This window comes from Vitis vinifera, chromosome 7 (assembly GCF_030704535.1).
Source record: "Vitis vinifera cultivar Pinot Noir 40024 chromosome 7, ASM3070453v1".
NCBI lineage: Eukaryota > Viridiplantae > Streptophyta > Magnoliopsida > Vitales > Vitaceae > Vitis > Vitis vinifera.
The window spans coordinates 25,960,164-25,978,761 of record NC_081811.1 but is presented as its reverse complement, the minus strand read 5'-3'; the positions used below and the strand labels follow the sequence as shown (position 1 = coordinate 25,978,761).

The window sequence follows — 18,598 nt, the reverse complement described above, 5'->3', positions numbered from 1 at the left end:
CAGGATCCAAAATGGTAACAGACACTTCCCCGCTCAGGCAAGGTTGCATTTCATTGCAGCGCTGCCTACAGTCAGGATTTTTTATAATTTTACTTTTAATAATAATATCATTTACAAGATATGTAAATTATAAAATTAAATAATTTTGTATAATAAATTTAAATTCAATATATAAAAATGATTATTAGTTATTATTTATAAATATAATATTATAAAAATACGATGGACACGCTATATCTTCCTTTTCTATGATCATGAGTGAAGAATCTGAAGACAAGACTCCATGTGACAAACAGAACGACGTCGTTCCCTTAGAGTGAGAGACCGATTTATTAGCAATCGCAGCATTGTTGGTATTCTGGGAGGGGGATTTGGCCCCCAGGGGAAGGCATAGACTCTGAGTTGATGAAACGACGTCGCTTAGTGAGGAGACCAATCGAATCGCTAGATTAGCCTGGCTCCCACCTTTTACAGGTGAAACCAAAACCCTAAACCCCGCTACTGAAACGATAAAACTTGATCTCCCAAAATGCATTCCATTACCACAAGGATCCCTTACAAAACCCTAGTTAGACCCTTGTTCTTTGCCCAGTCTCGCAATCTTTGCTCTGCTTCTGCAACCACGCAGAAGCTCGAAAGAATCGCCGACGAGCTTCTCGACCTCACGAAGCTCGAAAGGTACGACTACTCCATCCTTTTCAGGCTCAAACTTGGCCTCAACAAGTACGGTCCCGCCGTGTCTGGTCTGGCGTCTGCCGATTCTGCGTCCGCCGGATCCGGGTCTGCCCCCGCAGACGCCAAAGCTGCTGAGAAGACGGCTTTCGACATCAAGCTGGAGAAGTTCGATGCTGCTGCCAAAATCAAGATCATCAAGGAAGTTAGGACTTTTACTGATCTGGGATTGAAAGAAGCCAAAGACTTGGTGGAGAAAGCCCCGGTTGTTTTGAAGAAAGGGGTTACTAAAGAGGAGGGTAATCCCATTGTTGAGAAGCTCAAGGAGTTGGGAGCCACTGTGGTATTGGAATAACTTCTGTTGTTTCACATGTTGGAAATGCTTTATGGAATTGCATCTCGCATATGCTCAGCAGCATGCCATATGATTCTTCTTTCGAAAAATTAGGATTATTTATACGCCATCATCTTTGATGCAGAAGCAATTTGTCTAATTTGTTGAGAAAGGTAGCATTACTCTTTTGTTAATGTAGAATAATCTTTTATCACAATGATAAATGAATTTGTTGATGAGCGGTTTTGGCAATGTTTATGTCAGCATTTTTTTTTCCTGGGAAACTGGTTTGTGTTGCCGGGAGCAATGAAATTTGGAAGGTGAATTGGGTGACTTTATGATCAATGCAATGCTTCTTATTGCTGTTCTTATGTCTACTGAAAGTCAAAATGGTATATTTTTCAAGTTTGACAAGAGTGCTAAGCAGTAACTCAATAGTTTGGGATGCAAACACCTTGTTTCTGTAGCCAACAGACACATATAGCAGTAAGCTTGTTTCATCCTTTGTGCTCACAGGAGTTTGATTCATCCTCTGATGTTATGACCAGTGATCCAAGGGTTCTTGATTGTCTTCTGTTGTTATGACCCAAAGGTTCTTGAATTGCTAGAATTATGGAATGATTATTTAATGTCCTCACTTTAGATGTTAGGGTTAAGGGGGAAAAAAGAAAAGAAAAGAAAAGAAAAGAAAATTAGAGAAGAGTTGATAAAGAACTAAACAAATTTAATTTTCCACGCATTTTTCAACTTTATCTTTAGAAATCATATCCATCTCATTTTAGAACATTGCTTTAAATCCTGAGGTCAGCTCTCATAGTTGTTCTTTATTAGACAAATTTCTGGTGCTTGACTTCCAATGCTGAAGCACCTGTTTTGCATCTGCTTTGGCTGTTATTTTGACCACTAATATATCGATATTTGCCTTAAACACTACATGGAAATCTTTAAATGTTGGTTTTTCCTCGTCTCAAGTGAGGGGTACCCTTTTGAGTTGGAATGGGTCATTTGTAGGAAAGAAGCTAAAAAAGCTTGGAAAGGTGCTTCTTTATGCTTATTTTAGATAGTATGGAGGGAGGGAAGTAGGAGAGCATTTGAGAATATTGAGGGTCGGGGTGCCTGCAGGAGATCGCTCCTTGTCCATGGTGGACTTTGTAGAGTGGTTAGGCTCTAACTTAGGTGTGGTTGCTGTTTTTTGCATTCAGGCCTTGGTTTTTGGCCGATTTAACATCTTTGTATATATTGTATATATTTTTATACTCCTCTTTAGGTGCTGTTAATACAATTGATATTTTACCTATCAGAAAAACAAAAAACAAACAAGGTGAGCTTTGTATCTCCCCTGATGTTTATTCTGATCTCAACATTTTCTCTGTTCAACCTTTTTCAAACTTTTGGTAGGTACTACATATATTTAGCTGATTTTGAAATGCATGTTGTCTTAAGTATCTTAACTGGAAACTACTGTGGCATTGTGGGAAATCAGCTAAGGCAGGATTCTAATCGATCATATATTGTCTTGGTGATTCTATAGTATAAAATGTTACATGAGCTTTGAGGCTGGTAGTTGCCAATAACACTTGCATTTGTAACTTTTAGCAATTGGGAAGTTAAAAAATGAAAAATAAGGAAAAGACATAGAGCGCTTTTTTTCCCCTCTCTTATCAACTGGGAAATTAAAAAGGAGAAATAAGGGAAAAAAAAAAAACAACCAACTTCAAAAGTGCCCTTAACCTAATTCAGGATGTTTCTGTTGAGAGTTATTTAGGTCTTTGGTCTGAAATGAGTCCTAGGCTACTTAAGTTCCCTTCTTTTATTGTTCATTTGCTAGACGCAAGCTGATGCTAGGGGAGGATGGAGTACTCATGCTTTAGACTTTTAAATGCTGAATTGTAAATACAATTTTGGAGAGTTTGTAGACGGGAAAATCACTGACGCCGGCTACTTCTCCTTCCCATGTAAGTGGTTTGGTACGACAGAGCTCCATAACAACATCAGTCTGATTTACCACCTCTTGAAACCACTTGAATGCTTCTTTCAGGCCAGATGGTTGTTCTAAAGACAGTTACACCTGTATAGCTTCCTGTTGATTATATTCTTGGTCAAGCCTAGATGTCACTGAAAATCTTGTGAGAGAACATTCAGAACTTCTCCAATCCATGTCATGAGTTAATTTGTAGCCAACATATTAATTTCGGTATAAATGAAACTCCACAAAATATTAATTAGGCATTGCAAGGGTTCGAAATGAGGACCTTTTGCACCCAGTGGGAGAACAGTACCAATAGAAGGGATGCTCTATTTTTGGATCTCTGGGTGAGATTAAACATGCTGATCAGTGATCACAAAAAAAATTAAAGCGACTGTGATCTCCAGTAGGCCTTTTGTGTCTACTTGATCAGGTTTGAACACCTGAGATTTGTTGCATTTGTATGCTCCATGTATGCTTATATATGTACACGCCTTCTGGTCCATATGCATGCTTACATATAACTTGGTTATCACGATTTGAAGTTAGGTGCCATCACCTAATTCCTCTTTTTTTCTTTTTTCTTTTTAATCTTTTTTTCTCTTTTTTTCTTTTTTTGTTTTTAGGAAAAACAAGAGAATATATATTAAAAATTTAAAAGCAAACCATCAGTTAAGTGAGCTGCTGGTGAAGCCCCTTATGCTTGGTGTCCCTTACCTGGGTTATCTTGGCATTCAACTGATCTGAAGTTCATGTGCTTCAGTCTCAAGTGAAATTGAAATGAGAAAATGATGAACCCCACCCAAGTCAGATTTATCTTTAATTTGAAGACACATTCACTCTTTGCGCATCCCACAGGAGAGAGTGGCATCATTGTTACATTTATAAAGAGCTGCTGACCACAAGGAAATATTGCTACCGGAATCCATTCCAAAAATTGCATTTTGTGTTATTCATTCTTTCCTCAGATCAAATAACAGTCAGGGAGAGGTGGAGCATATATTCAACTTGGCATCTGAAGGTTTCGATTTCTATTTCTTTGGCTAGTCCCTCTTTTTTTTACTTCACTACAAAATCCTCAAAATCAATGAACCTACTATGGCTTCCAGCCAGCAAAAAACCTCAAGAGAAAGCACATTTTGACAGGATAATTTTGCATTTTGTCACATTCACAAGCCTAACAATATTTACAGCTATAAAACATGTTGCAAGAGCTAATGCCGCACTTTGATGCTCATCAGAGTCCTAATGCACGGTTCCATTCCAATGATCCAAACAGCCAGATTTGATGTTTCTACCATCTGCACATGTTTGCAAAAATGTGAAACAAAAATATCAATAAGTACAACTACACACTTGTTCCATTACATGCACTAAAGAAACCTTGATACAGTGTGACACCGGCATTTTGTGGTAACTAACATTATAGTTAGATCTGGCTAAAAATTAGGGGAGGATGAAAAAATTTTCAAATTGGGATTAAGGTGCTAATATGTGCCATGAATAATTTGCCTGAAAGAATTTAGCACGGTAGTATAGTGGAGAAAGAAGAGCTATGGATTGCAACAAATTCAGCAAGAAATTCAGAAATTAAAGGTCAACAGACGAGAAATGAAATGGTGAAAACACAATGTATATGAGAAAATGAGAAACATGTGTTGCATTCTGAATTTTATTTTGTTTAACTCGAGAGTGTTGGAGAAAAGGGAGAGAGAGAGAGAGTAATCAGTGATAAAATGACTCTGATTCACTACACTAAATTGTACATGATAAAATCAGGTAATGCACACTTGATGGAGTACCATGTAAAACAGAACATTTTCAGAACACACAGCAAGTTTTATTAGATTGCCTCATCTCCAGTCAGAAAAAGGTGAAGTCATATATAGCAATGGTTGTACTGTAGAAGATTTGAGAAGTATTAAATGAATAAAAGTTTCACACATCAAGCATGATTTGCAAATAGAAATTTGTTCGAGATACTGGCCAAATCAGAAAGTTTAACTAGCAGGAAGAAATCTTAAATTTTCAGACAAAATAAGGGAAATAAAACTATCTAGGAAGTTAGGCTTTCATACAGGTGGCCCCCAAGTGTGGAGCAACACTGATCGTGTCCAGTCAACTGACAGCATAGATCATTTAGTCTTATGCTTCATGAGGATAATCCTAAAATAGGGATTTCTATAGTCAAATCCAAATGGATTGTTTTTTTTTTTGGTGACAGGCAAAGAAAGGTATATATAATATATTAACAAAAAAGTACACGGGACAGACACAAGAGGCAACCAAATGGTTAGATTAAAGACCAGTTGGGTTGAAAAAAAAAAAGACCCTATGTATTCCATATCTTGGTGAAGCTTCTCAAACAACCTACTGAAGATAAGAGTACCATGAGTCTCATGATGCAGGAGCAGCATCATAAGGAAAAGACACAAATCTATGAAATCTAATAAAGGACCTGAAAAAGATAAGTGTTAGAAGAGACTTTTCACCAGGTTCGAAGTGTTCTGCATTTCAAAGCCTTAAATGCTGCTTCTGCAAAAACATGTGCTGCTTCTGCTTCAGCTTCCGCTTCCTCCGCCTCTCTTGCTGCTTCTTCAGCCTCAGCAATGGCAGCTTCTGCCTCAGCAACTGCTCGTGCAGCAGCAGCAGCAGCTTCATGAGCAGTCATACTCCTCATCTTCACCAGCTCTGCATCAATCTGAGATTTAGTAAGGATTTTGATGTCACCCTTATCTGCTTTTGAAGAATCCTTTTGCTTTCCCTCCTCAAATGGCATGGTAGAGCTTCTTCTCACTACAGGAGGCATCAAACTTGTTGCAATCCTGTAGTTACCCTTTACCTATCAATTCAAACAACAGAATTATTTTCCAGGTCAATATAATGATTCAACAAAATTGAACTTTCTTGGATGTTGTCACTCCCATCTCTGTGCTGTTCATTCATTAGTCTAGTAAAATTCTACTTACTATAAGAGAATATGCATACACATACCAAGGAACCAAAAAACACACATCGTTAACTTGATAGGCACCATTTGATTTGCAATAACTAAATAAATAAATAGATAACAAATAAATCGGCTCCATAGGTAAAGTGCACAAAGATAACTCTTTCTGAATCCTCTTCACATTTTAAATACGATTATGACTTCTATCTTCACTTCCTAGTTGAATTTTGATATTTTCAGGCTTGAACACATAAATCTTCACATTCAATTTAGCTTCACAGATTCCTCACATGTTAAAGTTGACGTTTTCTGCTAGTATGTTCCACTGATGCTCATAGGATTAATTACCTTAGTTAACTTGCCATTTGCTACCAAAAGCTTTAATTTTGTTGACAGCAGCTTTTTGAAGTTTGGAGGTGCCAAATAATGCTCCTAAAAATGAAAACCAATGATGTCAGAACCAGTGCAAACAAAATGAGATACAACTAAAACAAACCATCCATGGCAAGTGTTTCTATAATCTTTATACCTGATTTAGTTTTAAACAGGGTGTGATTTCAAAATGGTTTTCTCAAAAAGATTGACAACATGTCAAAATGAAAATTGATGAGAGTAAAAATCAAGTCATTTATAACAACTAGAAACTATAGTGAAAAAATCATCCAGAGTGCCAAGTCCTAACTAGTTGGAATTGGAATATATACATATGTAAGCATTAGTGATACAGCAGTCTACACTCTTGGGAAAAAAAAAATATTCTGTAGGCAGATATCATTGATTTTTAAGCTTATAACTACAGAAAATGAGGAAAAACATTGTTATGTAATAGCAGAAGACATTGGGCATATACACACATACATGTAGTAGAAGCAAGACTTATTATAAAGTAATGCATAAGCATTAGAACCATTCAAGTAGCACTGCAGTTTGATTACTTAATTATATATTTCTGCCAACATCAAAGATTTCTAAAATAACTGATATATGTGAGCTAGAATACCTCAATGTACATAGCTATAGCAGTCTTGTTAGAACCACTAGGGTCCTTTAAATTAGTTATAGCCTCCAATATGTGACTGTCCAACCTGTATATGAGCAAGAAAGGAATTTCCAACAAGATTTGTTAATAATCACACAAAAGAAAAAAAAAAAGATGGCATGGCTTGCAACACAATTTTCTTTAAGGATAAAAGAATTCATTGTATTAATAAGAAAGGAATGATGCACAATATGTAAATCAAAGGAGAAAAAGAAACATATATAAAAAATTAGAAAACAAAAAGGATAAAACAAAAGTGAGTAGTAAAAGTTCATGAACTACGAAACAAAATTCAATCTAAGCATGTTTCTAGATAAAAGGTAGCACTTGATTTTCCCAACTGAAAAATAACGCAAACAACTCAAACAAGGTAACAATAAACTATAAAGCATAGACCCCTGTCATCAAATGAAGTGATAAGAGGAAAATATAACCTTCTAGAAGAGCACCCCGAGGTTTGGGTCCCCATGGAGAGTCCTAAGGGCTTGGCCATGGAAGGTTTCTCGGTTATCAAAAAAAAAAAAAAGACAGACAATAGCAATGATTTAAGGATAGCATGAATAATTGCATGACATCTGGTTCATATACAGTGACAGCAATTTCTTCTCATTGCTTATAAATGTGCTTTCCAGTGATGCTTGCATATGGGGTCACAAAAAATAATGATGTAGGAAAATCACAATGATACTGGGGTTCATTAACTCTTATTTGCTTGTCCACTATAATATCATAAATTTTCCAGACTTGTACCAAAACATCTTCCCACCACTACTTGGCCAATTTTTCAAAAAAAATGTACATTCCAGTTAAGTAAAAACATGTGCATGGCATATAATGTCACAACAAACAACGCTTTAAAAAAGTCACAGTGATACTGGGGTTCTCTTTTGTACACTGCAATCCCACAAAAATTTCCTGAGTTAAACCAAGAAAACTAGCCACCACTCCATGGGAAAACTTTCAAAAATCTCTAAGCCAGTAAAAGATTGGGAATGGATTCTAGAACCGAGAGATCTTACCACCAACACTTCACCAAACTTTTATAATGATCCAATCCGGTAAAAGATTGAGGATGAGGAAGTAGAAGAAGAAGAAGAGACAGACAAAGAAAGATCAAATGTCAGAATTATAGATGCTACCAAGTACCAAATAATTAGTTAGGACGATCCTACTATTATTGACTCAATGATCTTTAATCTCCAACTCACGTTTACAGGAAAGAAGGAGCTTTGAGATGTCTCAAGTTCTTAAGACTCGGTGTAATCTCCAAAACTAATTCATTGTTGTTGGAGTAAAAGGATCCTGCTCCTTTTCACTCTCCAATTCCAAATTAAGAAAAAGACCATGCAAGAGCATGTCACCACTCTAAATAATAAAAAGGCCAGATGTTGAGAAGTAACTATAACCTTGTAATTCCCTTTTTTGGACCATCAATGCGCAATGGTCCACGTGAAATTGCAAGAGGCTTAGCATCAAGTATCTCTTCACCGCTCTGAACTACAGTGCTCAAAGCCATAGCCTCCTCATGATGTTTAGGGGTTGTTTGATTCTTAAGGGCAAGCTTAGCTCTATGTCGAGACCCCAATCCACTTGCCATGACATTCATATTTCTCCATTTATCCTGTCCAGAATAAGAAGCATGCACATCAATACACCAGAACATATGGTAATACAGGCAAGCAAATTTAACACACAGCCCCTATCTTGATATTTAGGTATGCAACAAAGACACAATCTAGCAAACAAATTCTACATCTTTAAGTTGACAATTTACTGATATTTAGGTATGCAACAATGACATTCAAATTTAACACACAGCCCCTACCTTGATATTTAGGTATGCAACAAAGACACAATCTAGCAAACAAATTCTACATCTTTAAGTTGACAATTTACTGATATAACCCACAGAGGTTCAGAATGGAATACCTTGAGATCCACGTTTGACCGCAAATGCAAGATGGTGCTAAACTCTGGGTCCATAAGTATTGTGCGCCATTTTCCTGCCCCATGCTTAATTACACCAGCTTTGAGGGCTGCTTCTTCTTCTGATGTCCACTTCTGCTTTGGAGCACCCATCAACAAGAGTCCCAAAACCTTTCTTGAAAATAGGAAGATGAAAGGGAAAAATAAAACAAAAAAGAGTCAAATCCTGCTCCCATCAACAAGACCAGCCAATAACTTATGCTCAAACACCAAAGAATACTTCATCCCAAATCCTGCTCCAAAACTGCAAGAAGCATAAAGCCATACGATTGGACAAGGTGCCATACCAATCCCAGCAATTAAGCCTTTAGAAAGACAAAAATATCATACATATTATATATGCAGATACACAAATTAAACGAAAGTACATTTTTTTAAGGCTCCAGATCTTAATAAGTGGTGTTACCCAGAAAATTAAACTAAAGTAGATATACTATGGATTTTGAAATTTAAATTGTGGATTTCTTGCAACATCTCTCATGCTTTCCTATAGGAATCTTTATCCTCTCACTCAGTCTCTCTGTTTCCTGCATTAATTTCTCTTCCCTTCAAAACAAATGTTGGCAAAACATACATAGAGCGTGAAGCCAAAAGAAACAAGGAATGAAACAACCCGTTTCACGAACCCCAAAAGAAAGCCATACGAAAACCACTCACATTGCATAGCTCTCAAATCCCAAATCTCAGAACCACCATTGGCAGAGCAAAAATCAAGTAGAAAGCCAGACGCTAATCCATTTTCAAATAAAAACGAAAAACTACACCAATTCGATTCCTTTTCAAATTAACTCGATTCAATTGTTAGGGTTTTGTCAAAACATGAAATTCACGTTCTATCAGAGGATTACAATTCACACCTTTGCTCGCCAACAAGATCCCCCAACACCACCACAGAATTTCAACAAAAGCATGTGAAATTCAACATGGAAATTAAAACATGAGAACTGATCATCATCGTCGTCGTCATCTTTCCATACGATCAGCAGAAAAAAGGAGCTGAATTTATCCCTGAGGGGTCACAGTGAGAAAGAAATTGAGGGGAAACGGAGAAGATACCTGAGCAAAGGCACCAAAGGGAGGTTTATAGGATGTGAATTTCACGTGCAAATCACGGGCCAACTCCGCTTCATGTTATACGTTGTTCAGCCCTAGGTGAGATAGTTGAAATTATGGAAATTCGCTTTTTATTTTTATTTTATTTATTTATTTTATTATTTATTGGCTCCTTCATTGTACATCAGACCGTACAAATGCCCTTTCCTTTAACTGAAATTACGTTGAAAAACCTTGTTTTAAATTCAAATTGTTATATTTTTTTAGAGGGACAAAAAAAGAAAAATAAACCATTTTATGAAAAAATTTCAATTCAAGATGATGAATTTTAGTTGGAATTTTTTTTTTTATAAGTCTTTAATACTTTTCATGCAGACCCAAATCTTGACATGTTAACCGTTCTATAATAACCAATAGAAATAAGATTCGAATTCAGAGACATGTAAGTTTTAATTGGACTTTGATAGTATATATTTTATTTTATTAGATAATGAATTTAAAATAAAGTTGGAAATACATATATTAAAATTATTACAGCTAAATTAACTTTAAAATGGATTACAAATTTTGAAAATATTTTAAAAATTGGTACATTAAAAATAATTTTCAAATTTATATTTAAAAATGATAAAATTTACTATGCTTATAATCCTTGGCAAAGCAAAAAGTTTTAAACTTTTTTATTTTGGACTAGCAATTAAAGACTATTTAATTAAAAAGGTTAAAATCATTCCCAATTTATAAAATTAATCGTCATTTTTTTCACCTTAAAAGTATCGGTTTAGATAGAAATAACTTTTTTTTCTCAAATTTTTTTTTTATATAGATATGTAAATAATCAAAATATTGAAGGGCATTTATGTAAAAAATGGTTAAGAAAGGGAAAGATTAATTTTATAAAGTGAGATTTTTTCGTCCTTTCAATAGATTAATACAACAATTAAAAGGCAAATTTCCATTTATAGAAATAAAAATTAACGAGGGGTGAAGTTGTAATTTTGTAAAAATAAAAATGAATAAACTTTATAGTTATTTTGTTGAAGTGGAAGATCCACATTTAGGGCAGGGGATTGGGGTTTGAGTCAGTGATTGAAAATGGCGAAGTCACTGCAACGGCTATGGAGCCATGGTGGGAGTCTGCGTTCTGCTTTTGCTCCAATGTCAAGACCTTTCTCTGCTGATGCTTTGGTGGAAATCAAACCGGGCGAGATCGGCATGGTCTCTGGTATACCCGAAGAGCACCTTCGAAGGAGGGTATGCTTCTCATTTCTTATTCCTCTTCAATTCTTTTATGTGGCACGTTTGTTTGATTTTCCAATATACGCTGAAAGTAATAATCGATTCACGAGAATCACAATATATGATGGATCCAAGCAATTAGGCTTGTCATCTCGGGTTCCCTTTAGTTCTCGGTTGGTAATTATTCTAGGGAAGTGATTAAGGTTTCGATGTTGACGCTAATGCTTTGGTTCGTAGGGAATTAGGGCCTCATTTGGATTTAAGAACACTATGGCCATGATTGGTACAAGGAATTAAGGTTGGTAATGGACATCTCATTCATTTTCTCATGCATTCCTATGTTTGGATAATGGGAATGGAATAAAAAGTGATTTCCGTAGGATCCCATTCATAAGTGGGATTTCAATTCATCTTCAAGGTGTCCGCATAGAAAATGACATTATTTTGTCGCGACATTTCCATTAGGTTTTTATGATTAATTTTTATTTATTAAGTAAATATTATTTTTCTAATCTAAAGCATCTTACTTGGTTTTCTCAATCAAGATAAGGTAATTTGAGGAGCTATTGAAACTATTCCAAAGTTGATGATTTCGTTCTAGCTAGGGCAATAGCAGGGTAAGAGAGAAGTTTACGCTCTCCAACTAAGAAGCGCTCACCTCCTAATAGAAGAGATAACATAAGAATGACTAGCATACGTGGACAATGTAAGCAGTTGATCAATTGAGACTACTTATAGTCCGCTAACTAGGAGAAAGAGAAGCACTAGGATGAGAAGATATAACTTGATTCCCTGTGATTTACAACCACCCTCCCATTGGAACTCAAAGAGGATAAGAAGGGATTTGAAGCTTACAGTCCTAAATGTTGCATATCACATAGAGGTGTATGCTTTTAGCAACACGAATTCATTCAATTTTCTAGATCCTATCTTTCCCCTTGTAAGATTGGGTTACTTTTTCATAATTTTTGAAACAATGTTGCCGCCTTGTCAGAACATTTTAAAAACATAAAAATTAGTTGGATTTCTGTTATTACCATGCAATTTGCACAGAGGCCAATCCCTCTCACATTGAGTGTAATATGATCTATCAATTAATGAGTAAGAACTGTGATTTGTTGATACATAAGCTATGAGTTTTGAGGTTTGACCTAGTCATTTTTCTCCCTCTTACTATAAGAAAGTTTGAGTAGGAGCTGAGGATATGGTGCTGGGTCTTTAAATTTATGTTCAAAGATAAATGCTGCTACAAATGTATTTATCATATATTTTACCAACTCTATGCACCCCAGTGACATTACACAGCTTTGACCAAATGGAGAATGCAGAAGTGAGAAGTGGTGGTGTCATTGCTGTTCCACGCTTCACTCTAGATCCTTTAATGGTCGTTGTGCTGCAATTGCACTCCAATGATGTCAATTTTAGAGTTTTTATGGCTTTAGTAATTTACACTTTGTAGCTTATCTCATTGGTTTTTTTTACCCCTTAGTTTAGGCATGTAAGTTATCTACTACTGTTTAATGCATTCACTTATTGTGATAATTTTATTGTGCATGCAATTCATTGTTAAGAATAATCCTTACTCGACTTACATGTATGGCAGGTTGTAATTTTCTCACCTGCTAGAACTGCAACTCAACAAGGATCAGGAAAAGTTGGGAGGTGGAAAATCAATTTTATGTCAACTCAAAAGTATGCTAAGTTGCTTTACTTTTCCTATTTTAAGAAGTTATTTGAGGATTATCATTTTATTCATACAATCCATTCATTTATTCATTTCTTTTTCTGCAGTATGGTTTGACTTTTTTATTGTGGGTAGGCATTTACAGCATATGCTTTAACCTATGCTGTAAGACTGTGCACTATTCTCATTTTATTCCTAAATTGATACATATGGAACAATTGAATGGCAACCTCACCCTATGTACTGCATTCTTTTTATTTTATCTATGGCATGGTAGCTGTATGACATCTGTGATTATCTTAGACATATCTTTTTAAGCAGCTATTTTTTTAATTATCATGTCTGTCCCGGGAGTTTAGTAGTTCATTAAGGAACGACAGAGAAATAGTGAATGATGATGGATGGGTATTAGACGAGTAAACTTGATGGAGTGCTATTGATTCACCACCATTTGGTAGATCTTTTCCAACACACATACTGCCTCTCAAAATGCTCTACCAATGGGTCTATACTCTAGATGACTTGAATAAAGCTCCCGGCAGTAAACCCAAGAAGGCGATAACGAACCCACTTTCCCCCAAGAATGGGTGATAACAAACCCACTTTGCCCCCAAGGATGGAGCCCCAAAGACACATTCTCTGCTAAAACTGTCTTGCTCTTATCTAAATTAACTTTTCGGTTTAAGCTGCTTTTAGAAACTGCGCTTAATGTACAAGTGCCACACAAAAGAGTCATTGAAAAATAAGAATGTCATCAACAAATAGCGGGTGAGATATCTCCTCCCCGTTGCCACCTTTCTACCCACTCAAAAGCCCTTAATAGAACCACCATCCATGGCCCTTGAAAAGACACAATTCAAGACCTCTATCACCAAAATAAATAGATAGGGAGAGCATCGGTTTCCTTGGAAGGGTCCTTAAGATATATTATGATGGATTTTATCAAATTGTTCATCCTTTCTGTAGTTTGTTAATCATAAGTGTGTCTAAATTTATTGTGTACTATTAATTAACTCTCAAATTTAATTATGAATGTCTCAAACCTTGTGAATAATTCCTTAAAATTTCAAATTTTAATTAATTCCTCTAAATAATATAACGACAACATAGCTTAAAATGCATGGTTTTTATTGAGGAACAACCCAAATTTTTAGTGTAATTCTCTATTCTAGCCAATGGGATCTTGTTAGGGTTTTTCTAGAGTTCAAGGGGTTTGAGGTATGGAGTGGAGGCACATGGTTGGATTTTGAGGAGGGTAAAAGAAAAGGGCTTCATCTCGAGGCTTTAAGCGGGCAGAAGAGTTAGGGAGGAAAGGGAAGTGCTTCATTTGTTATTTTGTTGACAACACCCAAATTTTTTGCTATACTAATCAAGAATAGTTAAAGCATCTAAGCTAGGCATTCATGTGGTTTGAGACTATATCCAACTTAAAAATAAATGTGGAGAAAAGTAAACTAATATCAATAGGAGAATTGAAAATGTGGAAGAACTAGCTTTTGTGTTGGACTAAAAGTAGGGAACCTACCCACCACATACTTTGGCCTTCCTTTGAGATCTCCTCACAAATCAATAAGGGTGTGGGATGCGATGAAGGAGAGATTTCAGAGAAGGTTTGCTTTGTGAAAGAGGCAATACCTTTCGAAAAGAGGGAGACTTTCCTTGATCAAGAACATTGTCAGTCTTCCAATTTATTTTATGTCTCTGTTCGCCATTTCAAGAAAAGTGAGCTTAAGACAAGAGAAGATCAAAAGGGATATCCTTTGGAGAGTGGGGGAGCTTGAGAAAAAACTCAATTTGGTAAATTGGTCTATTGTCTATTTGAACAAAAAGAATGAAGATCTTGGCATCAGAAATCTTCACACTCTAAATTAGGCTCTCCTTGGAAAATGAAGTCAAAGATTCACTATAAGAGAGTTCTTTTGGAAATAGGTCATAGCAGGAAATTTTAGAGTAGATGAAGGGGAATATTGTTTAAGGGTTGTGAGAGATAACCATGGGATGGGGTTGTGGAAGGCTATTAGAATCAAATGGGAGATCTTTAGAAGTAGATTTCAATTCATAGTGTGTAATGGTAAAAGTGTAAATTTTTTAAGAAAATAGTTGGTGCGGAGGAAGTTCTTTAGAAGAGTCCTTATTGGCGCTATTCTCTATAGCCATTCATTAAGACACTTGGTTAGTAGAGTGTGAGAGTAGGTTCAGGAGGGAGGCTAGTGGAACCTCTGCTTTCATAGACAATTCCATGATTGGGAGTTGGAAGGAGTGGAAGCTTTTTATAGAGACTGGAAACATGCTCAATCAGAAGGGATGAGGATAGATTAAGTTGGAAAGAAACTAAATGTGACAAGTTCTTTGCCAAATCTTTCTACACTTCCTTAGTCGGGGAAGAAATGAGTCTTTCCCTGCAAGCATGGTTTGGAACTCATGGGTACCAATGACAGTAGGTTTCTTTGCTTGGCAAGTTGTCTGGGAAAGGATTTTAACACTTGATTAGCTTAGAAGGAGAGGATGGATTTTTGTTGAATAGATGTTCATGTGCAAAAGGGAAGAGTCAACTAATCACAAGCTTCTTCATGCTTCCCAAGCAAGAATCTTGTGGCAATTGAATTTTTTCTCTTTTTGGAGTGGCCTGGGTTATGCATTCCTCAGTAAGAGAAAATCTCAAGTTGGCAGTTTCTTTTATAGGGAAGAAGCGAATGAAATCTTAGAGGGCGGCTCTTTTGTGTTTGTTTTGGGCATTATGGAAGAAAAAAATAGGTCATTTGAACATGCAAAACAGTTGGATCAAATGATCAAATCTTGCTTTATGTGTATGTTTTTTTTATTTGACTAGAATATACATTAATGGTTGTTCATTGACTATGATAGGCTTTGTAGATTGGTTGAGCTCCAAGTAAGGGGAAGGAGGTTGTTTTTTGATCTCTCGCCCTTTTTGCTTGCTTGTTGACGCTTCTTGTATTTATCATATGTACTTTGATGTGTCCTTTTTCAAGTGATTTTAATAAATCTTCTTGTTTTGCCTATCTATCCCTAACTCTTTCTCTCTCTCTCTCTCTTTCTCTCTGTCCCTTCCTAAGAAATCTTCCTGTGCCCTTATAGTTTCTGTGCCCAAACTCATGACCGTAATTACATGATTGATTGTTTCTTATCACTGGCATACTACTGTAGGTGGGAAAATCCATTGATGGGCTGGACATCCACAGGGGACCCATACGCTAATGTTGGTGATGCAGGTTTGGGTTTTGATAGTGAAGAAGCTGCCAAGGCATTTGCTGAGAAACATGGTTGGGAATATACGGTATGTATTGGTTAGTTTTCTTATTTTCCTCCCGAGTTGAGTTTGCTCAAGAAATTCGGTCTGTTAATCCTGAGTATTCTTAGTCTTGATTGTTTGTCAGTTTATTTACTTTTTATGATGCAACAGCATTTTTAGGTAAATTTAATGTCTTGTATTTTATAGATTGTTAAGCTACAAATTAATCCAAAAGCCTAGGATTTTAGCCTTTGCGGTACTTTTTTAACTAGGCATCTCATACAGGATGCCAAACTTCCATTTCTCCATTTACAATTTTTTTTTAACCTTTTCTTGATCTAAGTAAGAGTTTAATGCCTTTCAATTTTTAAATAATTTTTTCCACGAATAAATAAATAAGTTTTCTCACATGTTTATGTTGTAGTAGGTCATCATCGATTCGAGTTCTCAAACCATTAGATGAATGATCTTTGTGATTATTCCCCTCCTTGTTACTTCAATTTTTCTCACTATTGACCTCAATTTCTGTGCAGGTTAAGAAGCGCCAAACACCCTTATTGAAGGTTCGTTTCTTTCTCCATCTGCTATTTGCATGGCAGTGTCATTTCAGGGTTTTATTATTATTATTTGTCTTCACTCAGTGTAGTATTGATCATGAATCATGATAGACTTTCATTAATTTGAAATCAAGACAGTTGGCACTGGCTGATGTTTCTGGATAACTGTAACCAGCCTTCAACTTCTCAGGAGGACCTGCAAACTCCTACAATTGCTAGCCACTTGTTCTAATAGTGGCTATCCTTATGTTTCTGGACTGCAACTTTCTTAGAAATAGGGGAGTACATAACGATTCATAGACTTTCATTAATTTGAAATCACGGCTGTTAGGCAACAGCTGATGTTTCCGGATAACCTTAACCACCCCTGAACTTCTCAGAAGGACCTGCTAACTCTATGTTTATGGACTGCAACTTTCTTAGAAATTGGGGGGTTACATATGTTATTGGTTCATCTGTCAATTCATGGATGATGTGCATCATGAAGTCTTGTTGTGTTGACTGATAGGGCTCTATTCCTCACAACCCGAATGGAACATTTAGGGGGCATACTCTATTGATCTTCCACATCCTTGTGACCTTTTGGCATGCCAATTTTTATTTTTATTTTTTCTCAGGAATAAGTTTTGCAGGATGATATCTACAATTTCCTGTCCTCAGTGCTTATAGAGAATGCATAATTCAAAATGTTGAATTTTCGTGAACCATGCATGTATGTGGGGTGTCTAAACCACGCACTGTAAGACAAGTTTTCTATTGCTGGGTCTGTCTTTGCTGCCTCTTTAGCTTATCCACTCCACGGTTCAAGAATATATCCTGCATAGAGCCAAAGGACGCAAATTAAATCCACAAAATGTGGGAGATGCACTGTCTGTTATCTGTTTGATTACTGCGATATCCAGCATAGCTCTTCAAATGTGTGACTGGTTTGTTCCTGTTACAGACTAAGGCATATGCAGACAACTTCAAGTGGAAGGGACCTCCCAAAACTGAGGACTGATTTTATTTCCTGTTCCCATTCATCAAGCACATATCATGGCAGAGGTTATGCAATTTGCCTTAAGTTTTCTTTGTTCATTTTGGGGAGGAGGTTTTCTATTCCTTTCAAGAATATTATGAGTCCCCAAGGAATTCCCTTCATTATAATGAATAAATGGGACTGATGGGGTGAACCATGTTTTCCTCTCTCAATTATGATAAAATGACAGTTCATTTCAGTTGCACTATTGTGATGTTTGGCTACTCTATTCCTCTCTGGGTTTTTCTTTTGAAGGAACCTACATTTTCATTCTTCTGTCATACTTCGCTTTGCCTTTTCGCTTGGCTGTGTGCCTTGCTTAGAACTTAAATTGTTCATAATCACATTTGGGATAAGGTGCATATTCCCTGCTATTTACAGTGTCAATGCTAAGAATACCAGCAAATTGTCCTGCCGCTGTACCAACTCTGCTCAGCGGCTCTGCTCAATATAGAAAATTGAAAATCTGCTGTCCTACAATCACAGGGCTTGAATATTTGCTTCTGTGCTCAAGAAGGGTATAGAGACTGGTGTTTCTTCCAAGACAATTCCAATCTTTAGTCTCACAACTAATTGAAAAGTCGTACTATCCATGGAAAACAAGTTTCTGGAATCCACACTGCTTTATAATCTACATAAAATGACTACTTAATCTTATGCTACTCCTTTTGCTTCACCATATGGACAGTAAATTCGAGTGCTACACGGATTGAGTTGCAAATTCCAACACTTGCATTAAGCGGCAGCTGCCCAGTTCAGATTTTTCCGAATGTTGGATTGTCTCTTCCTTTTTGTATTGAAATTTAATTTCCTTTTAGTTGCATCCATAACAGTTACCAACCTAACCTAC

General features: G+C 36.3%; 3 protein-coding genes across 10 annotated transcripts; 2 read left to right on the top strand and 1 right to left on the bottom strand.

Annotated features, from left to right (window-relative positions):
* The first annotated feature begins 234 nt into the window (after positions 1 to 234).
* Positions 235 to 1,258, top strand: LOC100260435 (uncharacterized). The gene has a single exon (XM_002271446.5). The coding sequence runs from the start codon at positions 530 to 532 to the stop codon at positions 1,025 to 1,027; it is 498 nt and encodes a 165-aa protein (XP_002271482.1). The 5' UTR covers positions 235 to 529; the 3' UTR covers positions 1,028 to 1,258.
* Positions 1,259 to 3,900: 2,642 nt separating this feature from the next.
* On the bottom strand, positions 3,901 to 10,128 carry LOC100854718 (telomere repeat-binding factor 1). 7 transcript variants are annotated; one of them, XM_059738652.1, is made up of 7 exons: positions 10,004 to 10,128; positions 8,891 to 9,062; positions 8,368 to 8,582; positions 6,923 to 7,007; positions 6,271 to 6,354; positions 5,465 to 5,814; positions 3,901 to 4,273 (listed from the first exon to the last, which is right to left on the bottom strand). In XM_059738652.1, coding segments are annotated over exons 2-7 (885 nt in total). In that variant the 5' UTR covers positions 9,041 to 9,062; positions 10,004 to 10,128; the 3' UTR covers positions 3,901 to 4,272. The 7 variants fall into 7 exon arrangements, with proteins under 7 accessions (XP_059594635.1, XP_059594636.1, XP_059594631.1 ...); XM_059738653.1 differs by having other exon boundaries at positions 8,891 to 9,058; XM_059738648.1 differs by having other exon boundaries at positions 8,891 to 9,058; positions 9,805 to 10,122.
* Positions 10,129 to 10,948: 820 nt separating this feature from the next.
* Positions 10,949 to 17,953, top strand: LOC100250742 (NADH dehydrogenase [ubiquinone] iron-sulfur protein 4, mitochondrial-like). Of its 2 annotated transcripts, XM_002265668.5 has the most exons (5): positions 10,949 to 11,254; positions 12,843 to 12,931; positions 16,089 to 16,218; positions 16,707 to 16,736; positions 17,674 to 17,953. In XM_002265668.5, the coding sequence occupies exons 1-5, from the start codon at positions 11,096 to 11,098 to the stop codon at positions 17,728 to 17,730; spliced, it is 465 nt and encodes a 154-aa protein (XP_002265704.1). In that variant the 5' UTR covers positions 10,949 to 11,095; the 3' UTR covers positions 17,731 to 17,953. The 2 variants fall into 2 exon arrangements, with proteins under 2 accessions (XP_002265704.1, XP_059594629.1); XM_059738646.1 differs by having other exon boundaries at positions 11,032 to 11,254; positions 16,707 to 17,953.
* Positions 17,954 to 18,598: the final 645 nt, after the last annotated feature.

What these genes read in the sequence shown, in the direction of transcription:
- LOC100260435 (XM_002271446.5), top strand. Translation starts at nt 530, where the DNA reads ATGCATTCCATTACCACAAGGATCCCTTACAAAACCCTAGTTAGACCC.
- LOC100854718 (XM_059738647.1), bottom strand. Translation starts at nt 9,858, where the DNA reads ATGCTTTTGTTGAAATTCTGTGGTGGTGTTGGGGGATCTTGTTGGCGA. An exon ending in GATCTTGTTGGCGAGCAAAG is followed by an intron (nt 9,059 to 9,804) that starts GTGTGAATTGTA and finishes TTTTCAAGAAAG; the next exon opens with GTTTTGGGACTCTTGTTGAT. An exon ending in CTATAGCTATGTACATTGAG is followed by an intron (nt 6,355 to 6,922) that starts GTATTCTAGCTC and finishes TTTCATTTTTAG; the next exon opens with GAGCATTATTTGGCACCTCC.
- LOC100250742 (XM_059738646.1), top strand. Translation starts at nt 11,096, where the DNA reads ATGGCGAAGTCACTGCAACGGCTATGGAGCCATGGTGGGAGTCTGCGT. An exon ending in AAGAGCACCTTCGAAGGAGG is followed by an intron (nt 11,255 to 12,842) that starts GTATGCTTCTCA and finishes CATGTATGGCAG; the next exon opens with GTTGTAATTTTCTCACCTGC. An exon ending in AATTTTATGTCAACTCAAAA is followed by an intron (nt 12,932 to 16,088) that starts GTATGCTAAGTT and finishes ATACTACTGTAG; the next exon opens with GTGGGAAAATCCATTGATGG.